At 27.7% G+C, this 9,596-nt stretch overlaps 1 protein-coding gene across 1 annotated transcript in view; it reads left to right on the forward strand.

The window, feature by feature from the left end:
- Positions 1-7,594, forward strand: part of Crk (Crk proto-oncogene, adaptor protein) — a 36,135-nt gene extending 28,541 nt beyond the window's left edge. The window contains exon 8 of the mRNA XM_085823381.1: positions 98-7,594. Within this exon, the coding sequence (XP_085679507.1) occupies positions 98-235 (138 nt within the window). The 3' untranslated portion in view covers positions 236-7,594. The remainder of the gene's footprint in view (positions 1-97) is intronic.
- The last annotated feature ends 2,002 nt before the right edge of the window (positions 7,595-9,596 follow it).

A 9,596-nucleotide genomic window follows, 5' to 3' on the forward strand; every position in this document is an offset into this window, starting at 1 on the left:
TATTTCTTACAGTTCATTTATCTTAAATGAACATTGCATCAGTATATTGTGTATTAGACAGTTTTGAATGATTTTATGTTAATGTTCAAATTTCTAGGTTGGTGATATCATCACAGTTACAAAAATGAATATTAATGGACAGTGGGAAGGTGAACTTCGAGGCAAAGTAGGCCATTTCCCATTTACTCATGTTGAATTTCTCGATTCAGATAATCCTGATGAAGAAGAACCATAAGAGCAAAATATTGATGTTTGACAAATGTGTTGCCAAAGAACCACTGTGAGAAACTTATATTCACATTACACACTTACCCTTTACAAGACTTTTTGAATTGTCCTTGTAAATATGGAGTGGATTGTGTTTTTTCATTTCTTAGCTCAACTTTTGTTTACATAATTAGCAAATGATGAAAGCTATTGTGTGGCCCTGATCCTGCATGCACGGAGACAATCTGCCAATTTCCTAAGTTTGCCATTTTATTATATGAAGCTAGTCAGTAAAAGATATGTTGTTGTCAGGTGTACACACCCAGGGACAGGCTGTAAAAGTGTTGAGGTGAGTAAATGTGATAAAAATGTGGTTGTATTAAGGAATTAAAAACCAAAGTATTTTGCTCTCCTCGGTGTGGAATTATTGCTTGAATTTTTGAAATTTTTAGTGTATAGATTTGTTTTTCAAATAATATCTCCCCTTCAAAATTTAGAACTTATTTTTGAATTCATATCAGTACTGTAGATTGTTATTTTATGATGCTTGTTGACAAGCCATTTTTCTGCAGACCATTATTTATATAAGCAATATATTTTCAAGGATCGATGCAGATTCAGAGCATTGCCACTATGGCAAAAAGTTTCAGAATATTTCTTAAATACTCTTGGAAATATCTGACTTCCATTTCAGGAAGGTACTTTGTGATATTGCTATTTTTTTATGTATGTGTACGTACTGGAACAAAATAAATTCTTATGAGAATCAGTGAGGCAGCATAGGTCAAATGTGAAATTGTGTTCAGCAGAGATGTCATCATTGTAAATAATCTGAAGTTGACTTTCTAATTTCTAGGTTTATTTGGGAAGGACCATATAACTTCTAAGATCACAAATCTGTGTTTTAACATGATGATATTGATGTAATTTTATTTTAAATATAGTTCAATTTTCAATGGGTGATGATGATAGACTGAATTTTAAAATAAAAATGTATTGATTGCATAGGATTTTTGGGAATTTCAGGGAAAATGCACCAAGAAAGTAAGTTTGCATTTTAGATGATCCTTTTTATATATTATTTTGTGCATATTTAGCTATGCGTTTCCCATGTTTTCAATCACAGCAATAAAAATTAAATTTGAATTGTGTATATTTTTTGTTGTAATTTCACATAAATATTAGTTATTGACGAGATATTAACCAAGACAACATTTACTTGAAATTGATGATATCTTTGTTGAAAATAATGCTTTTGATTCTTGAAGTTCTTTTACCTCTGTACTTGAATATTGTTTAAAATCAGTCAGAAATTCTTATTGTATAATTTTTATTTGAGAAATATTATTAATTATTTGAAGGCCAAAAAAAACTGAATTTGTATGTGAAATAAACTTTGAGAATGCTTTTTGAGTGATTAAATGTCTCGGTGGGGGAAAAAAAAGGCCTGTCTCTGAGGTTAAAATTATTTCTTTTCTGTACTGAGACATAAGTTAATATGATGTCATGCTTATTTCATTACATTGGAAGTGGTTTTATGGCTGTTTTCGAATGTTGCCGTTCCCTAGCCCAGAGTGGAACATGTATGCACAAATGAATTTTAATGCTCACTGTTTGTATAAATATATATATAAATATAAATATTTACTAAGAAATGATATATTGATTGTGATGTGCAGATGTTTCTCTGGTTTTAATTATGTTAAATATTGCAAAATTTGCAAGCAATTAATTTTTTCTTCTTCAAAATGTATAATTTTGTGTAAAATATGTAAACATAAAGATATCTGAGTATGAAAGGCAGTGTCCAATTTGGTGCATATGCTTTAATAAGAAATACATCAGTTTTCCTTATATTTTGCTTTTTTTTTTTTTTAAATTCTAATGTAACTACTAAGCTCCTTTGTGAATAACTGTATCTTGATTGAAAAATAAAGCAGTGCTGTGACAGTCTTTTAAATCATGTGAACTTAATTAATCATGTAATATTATTCTGTACATTTTCATGTTAGCACAGTGTTTCCACAAATCTTTTGAAAATTTTTTTTTGTTTGCAAAATGTTTTTCTTGAGCATTAATTAAAAAGTAGGATTTTAAATATATGCAGGGGGGAAAAAAGTGCTTTCTGATTATCCATATCCCCATTTCAACTCTAGGGAGAATTCACATGTTTTTGGCATTTTTTTTTAAGTGTTCACGTGACTATATCTAACCCTGCATGCACTTTTTAACACATATTTGAGTATGCATGGATTTATCTTTTGTAGTTAATTATCACCACTAAATATCTTTTGGCTGTAAAAATGTAAATATCCAGCCATAGGTTTTAATTTTTTCTCAGAAAATTTCTTGTTTCTTATAAAATGCTTTGTTCTTTTGTTATTTATGAACAGAGCAATACCTGTGAGAAGAAATGATAGACAAATAAATGTTTTTTCCTAATTCAGAAAATCGATAATGAATTGACGAGTTGTTGTGATGGTGCGGGTAATCAAAGTACCCCCCAAAAGAAACATTATAATGTATTTTAATTTTTAAATATGAAAGTAAGTTTGAGGAAAGTGAAATAATAGTTTTGCCTGATTAATGTTTTATATTAGTTTGTGATGAAACTGCATATCAAATGAAGGAAAATTAAAACTTGTTTTTCAACATGCAAGTTATCTTTTTATTTAAATCAGGAAATAAAAGTATTACTGTTGTTGCAGTTATTTTATTTATGTAAAGTTTTGTATATTAGCATTACATGTTACTAATATACTTTTTTCTGCAATTTATATTGAACTTATAAAAACTTTATATTTTATCTTGGAAACACTGAGTTAACATGTAGTATATCTGTATATATGTCTATATGCTCTTTTCACTGTTTTTACAGTGGTCTGTCAGTGTTGTTTCTATTTCATTTGTACTTTGAATGATTTTCATTCAACGATTGTATTATACTGTTATTTGATTTCTTTTCCCTTTATCATAATTTATGCAGCTGTTTTATGCTTTTATTAATTTTTTGATGTTTGTAAAACTTTGAATTTTATCTCTCTTTCTTTTTGTAAATAGGATGATATAATTTACTTTCATAAAGTGCACCAAGATTGGCCATGCATTTGGACTTTATTTCTGCAACTTTATTTGTGTAGTACTTAAGAGTGTACCAGAATTTTTTTTTTTTTTTTTAAGGAAGCCTGCTGTAGGTCAAGTTTTGGTGTTTTAATATGCAAGTTATAAATAAAAGGATTATTTTTAAATATCATTAGATGTGTATGTCATGGTATGCAAAGCAAGTGCCTCCGATCTTACTACATTTTAAGATGTGGTGCTTTACATTTTATGTCATCTGAAATTTAATTCTTAAGATTTAATGTGATTTTTTTCGGGGGGGGGGGTATTCTAGCTTGGCCAAACTGATGTGTTCCTGTCTGAAGTGTTATTTCTTAATGTGAATTTAAATTACAGGAGATTGAATATTGAAAATTCAGTCTGAAAATAATTTCATATTGAAAAGTTTTCATGCATAAAACTGTCTTTAAGTATTGCCACTAACCAGAAGAAAGTAAATATTAAAAAATACTTTCTTTTGCATAAGTTTTTACTTATAAATCTCTCTGGATTGATCTTCATTATGAAGAAAAGTTTTCTGGTATTAAAATGTTGCTTAATTTTCTAATTCTACAATTATATATATTTTTATAGCAAAATATTTTACCATAAATATATACTGCATCAAAACTTAATTATGCCCTTGTAAGAGAGAGTTACATATTACAAATCTATTTCTGTCTAGTGATTTCAAGTTTCAGTATTCTAATACAGTACTTAAATATGCTACTAAAAATTGCTTTGTGCTCCTTTATCTTTTGCTGTAATTGAACAGAGAGTCATCAAGAATAAGTATGTAGCATAAACTGAATTATTGTGTAAATTTTCGTGTATCTTCCGAAAGAATTGAAATCAGATAAAAAATGTTTATTGAAATTTTGTATTGAATTACTATTAAATTATATGCTAAATTAACAAGTTTAGAAGAAAAATTATGAAGTTTTGTGAAACTACATATTTGTTTAGTTACCTTAGTTTAATCTGAAGACTAGAAGAACTAAGGTTTCCTATGTAATCAGAATATAAAGGAACACAATTTTTTCCAAATATTGTTAGGAAAATTGTAAGATATCAAATGTTAATTATATGGACTGGAATCGGTACCACATTTAGTACATTAAGTAAACAATTAATGTCAGATAGTAATTTACATGGATTTTGTGTAAATTTTACCTGTTTGCAGCATAGGAAAACATTTACTTTTGGAGCAAGTTTGGCCGCATATATATTATCTTTGATTTAAGAAGTCAAATGAAATTTTCTATTCTAGACAAAGCAGGTTTATAGTAAAACTGAATTTTTTTTTATACTGCATATTCAAGCTCAGTTAATAAACATTTTCATTAATATCAATGTATATTGAAAAATTGTCATAAATTATAATACAAAACATATATTGATTTAAAATAAACTTTTTTATGGACTATGTATTTTAAACATTTTATGTAAACTCTTTTAAATGTAGTTGTAACCTTTTTTTACGTGTAACTTTGTTAATTTATTTTTAAATAAAGCAAGGAAAAATATTTTTAAAATAAAATTGTTTTAAGACATGAAATATTGTTTTATCACTATTTGATGTTTCATATTTCAAAAAATTATTTTCTGATAAAAAGTATTGTTTCCTTAGTTGAGAGAAATCACCCTGTGTTCATACTTTGCATATTAAGAGAAAGGAGTTTCATTTACCTCATAATTATGTATTGTTTTTGTGTAATTTAATGAGAATTTGCTGTTGTGTGAATAGTTTGCGATTTTGTTAACTAAAATCGCTATTAAAAAGTATTGTTTAAGTTACGATTTTATAGTATGATACACTTGATAAATTTTTAGCATTTTTGCAATCAAAAGAAAATGCAATATACTGTTATTCAAGTATTTAAAATATTTTTAGTATTAAGAATTCAAATCCTGCTTTGATCTTAAATATTGTTTAACATATATGACACTAATTTGTACTCCAGAAACCACATATATGACCAGTAGGGAAAAGTAATAGATTGCCTGTGTTCTTAGCAAATAAAGCTGTGCTGTGTATGTTGACGATATATTCTGAAAATATTTATACTTGCTCATTCACAATGTAACTTAATACATAATTCTGTATTACCACAGTTAAGTTTTGTGGGAAAATGTCTAAAATGCATTCAATAGAAAGTAATATTTAGCCTTCATCAAACATTGTATGTGGCAGTTCATTTTAATTCATATAAGTATAGCTTTTCTCCTACCTTATGAAAGTTGCTTTTCTTTTTACATGCAATTTGTTGTAGTAACAGCAGCAAGTCTTACTCACGAATTTTGGGCTTAAAGTCTTTGTAAGAGAGAGATTTACATGTTACAAAACTATTAAGTGCAATGAATTGCTTCATATTGGCTTCAAATTCCATGTATAGTTCATGCGTAAATTATCCCTGCAAGTAATATGTTTCTGTAATACATAAATGTTTTTGTGTACAAAATTTAAATTGTATGTAAATACAAGGTATTTTAAATATGGCTGTTTTTTAAATAAAAATAATTTTTCAGTAAGTATTTTCAACATTTTATTTGGTATTTTAATTTTTAAATTCAAATGTATAGGCTGATATTTAAACAGATGCTTGAGAATAAATATTACTAGTTTTTAGACTAGTTAAATGTATTTATTCTCTTGACTTATCTTAAAAACTTTTGGTAGTTGTATCATAAATCTCTTTGTGAATGAGCTTGTATTGAAGGACAGTGGTACATAATTCACACTGCGTCATAATAAATTGTACTATGTATCAACTTTAGAAATCTATGCATAATCATTAAATATATATGCTGATACATGTAAACGGAGAGAAAGGCTGTGTGAATTAAAATTGAAATGCAGATTTCATAATTTGCAGTAAGAACGAAGTGCTGTAGTATAAATTATGTTCTGATGTGGGTGCTAAAAATGAAATGGACATTATTTTTTTGTCCTTTGCCCTCCACATTTTGATGCTTTACATCCACAGTGAGTATCTTTATTTGTGTATTTTTAAAGTGTGTTTTATAACTTGTAGTTGAAAGTGTGGTAAATGTGGATACCTGAAATTCTGTTAATGAATGAGATCGTAAAATGTTATTTCTTAGATCTTCAGGTATTTAAGTTATATTTTATGCTTACTGCTTTGCAGACATTAAATTTTTGTGCTAAGCAGCAACTTCCATAATTTAATTTTTGTAGATATATTTTAATTGCAAATTAAGAATAGTAACTACTGCTGTTATTATTATTACGTATCGTAATTGAATTTCCATTCATGCTAAATATATTATTAATCTTTAAAAAAGATATTGTACTGTATCTGAGATATTCTGGAATGTTATTTTAAAAATAACAATTACAATGGTGAGTTAATGCAAATCACTATTTTCAGAAACAATTTTACAAACAAAATAAATGAAAAATCATAGAAAGAATTAGAAGTAGTAACCACAGTTAGGAAAGTAATAGAAACAAAGAAAATTTTTGCTCCTATGAGAGTGATATGAATTGTATCCCTAAAATTTCCATAGAAATTCACATAGTAGAATGATAGAAATAATAAACCTGTGTATAAAATCAAATGTTAGGTAACCTAGAAATTTATTCTTCTAAAATAAGTAGTTATTGCATGAAGAAACAGAAAATTATTTGATACTTTTAAATTAGTGCATTTACTATCTTTTCAACTTTTACTTCAAAATTATTAATTTTCTAGGGGGGGAGAAATATGTACACAGTTATTTGCACAGTAATATGTAGATTTAATATGTTGAAATCATAATGACTTGAAATTTCAGCATTTACAGTAGAAGTATATATAAAATTTAAATAGTAAGTGATACTTAATGCTTTACATATTTAAATTATTTCAACTGGAAATGCAGCAAACTGGTTTCCTGGATATTGACATAAAGTCATGTTATGGATCTTGCTGCTTTGTATATCATATTCATTTTAAATAAATAAAAACTTTGATTTCTGTTGTATAACTTTATGACTGTTGATTTAGTGCAATACTGTGATGTGTAGAGTTTTACAGATCTGAAATCATTGGTTGTATGTTAAAAATAAATTGTAGATTTTTATGCAGTATATTTAATATATTGAAATATAATTTCTGAGAATAATTTAATTCTGAGCATTGTGTTGCATTTCATCATATATATTAAGTCCATAATTCATTTGATTTTGTAAAATAAATGTATGGTACGAGAGGTGCGTACATGTGTAGTTTATTGTGGTGTAAGTAGATATCAAATCAGTGACAATAAAATATATTAATGTGAATTTAGATTTATGCAATTTCTTTTTAAATTAAGTTGGTGTATAAAACACTAAATTCTATGAAATACAGTAGGGATGTGTGTTTTTGTTCATATCCTGTTGTATTAATAGCATACATTCCTCATTGCTATATGCTCATTATAAATAAAAATCATGCTCTAAACCTGATTTTTTTTGGGGGGTGGAACTTAAATTTAATAAGTGCACTATTTTTTTCTGAAATCCAAAAAATGTGTGATAATGTAAATATGAATTCTTCAGTACAAAATACCCTCCAGAAATTGTCCAGTAGCTTCCCCAGTAGCTGACGTAATTTTGTTTTCAAGCATTTGCTTTATTCATTGAGATCTTAGAACATGTGAGTATTCTGTGGAAATTAAGGTATGGTTTGTGAAGGAGGTTTGTGACTGAGCATATGAGACACCGTTACTTATATGCTCAGTCACAAACCTCCAGTAGAACAATAAAATAATTTCTATAAGAAAGAGTAATTGTATTTTCATAGTATTTACAAACAACTTGTCAAAAAAGAATATGTAGTTTAGGCAAAATCTGGACTAGAATTGCTATTGATTTAACAGAATTGTATATTTCAAGGAACATGCAGTGTCCCTCAAATAGAATATTCCTTGTTGTAGACTAGAACTTCATCAAATGAAATTCATAATGTCTGACTTGGAGAAACAAATCTTCCATGTCTATGCACTTGATCCCTTAATCATTTTTATGTCTTAAGGTTCATAAATATTATCCAGAAAATTTCTTCGGTTAATAGAATAATTTTTTAAAAATTTCCACATTCAGAAATCATGACATAAGTTAATTACAAAGAAAAGGTGTTGGGAAGAGCAATAGCAGGTCGTTTGTAGAGCAATTTCCAAAATTTTTGTGACTAAAATTTGCAGAAACAATTTTTCAATGATTTTTGTGACTCGTTTTGCAGTTGAAAGTAACTCTAAAAATTTTATCTCAGAATCAACATTTCAAAAAAGGGTCTGTTTGATATGAAGAATTAAATAACTAGTTTCTGTGGTGGAGGGGTCAATAATGCCGTACTAGCGTTTAACAAATGCACATTACATTATGTTTTAAAATTGATACTTGCAAACCAGATTTCCAAAGACTTCATGAAAATAGTATCAATAATGTCTCCAAATCAAATAATAAAAGTCGTATATAATATTGTTTACCTAAAATTCTTAATGGTGTAGGTTGTTAATTTAAATAAATAGTCAATCTAATTTTAAAGAAAGATTTTTTAAGTATCAACAGAATCTCGGGTACAAATATTCACTTACTCATCAAAATAAACTATTGGACTACCAGCTTATCCTGGGCTAATTAAATATATTCTAAAATATCATTCCTGTTTGAAAATGTATTTGGATCTTAAATGGAACATCTCTTTTATGAATAGCAAATATATTTCAAGCCTACTAAACATATTTTTTGCTTTTTCTCAAAGTTTTTTTTCGTGTCCATGTTTCTATTTCCAGGAAACAGTATTCCTGTAGTATGTTTAACGATTGATTTAAAGTTAGGATCTTTCTTATTGCTCAGAAATACTTACTTTTTTACTTTTGCTTTCTTACTGCGTCTTTAAAGATGCAGTAAAACTCTAGGTAATCAATTGGTTACCTAAAAGCTCTTTAGGCTTTTTTTCGCTTAACTTTCAATTTTTTCTCAAAATTATGGTCTTTCAGAAGTTTTCTAATGCCAGGTCCTGTAAAGGCAGCTTCTTTTAGTTTGGCTTTTGATAAGGTTGAAAATTATCATATGTATTTAAAACACTGACCTTTTGATAAGGCTTTGGTGCAAGGAATTTATTCGAATCTGTAAGGCTTTTAGAGGACACTTTTAGTTCTAGATTCTAATGAAGCCCCTTTAGAACAATCTTAATCCAGTGTTTTTTCTGTATATCTGCTATCCTATTCACACACAAAAATAAGGAACTTGTGCACCCTCCTTGCTGTTCTTGAAGCATTGGTGATATCATTTTAGAATC

This window comes from Stegodyphus dumicola, chromosome 9, assembly GCF_044657685.1.
Source record: "Stegodyphus dumicola isolate Sdum_Otavi_A_Nest chromosome 9, ASM4465768v1".
NCBI lineage: Eukaryota > Metazoa > Arthropoda > Arachnida > Araneae > Eresidae > Stegodyphus > Stegodyphus dumicola.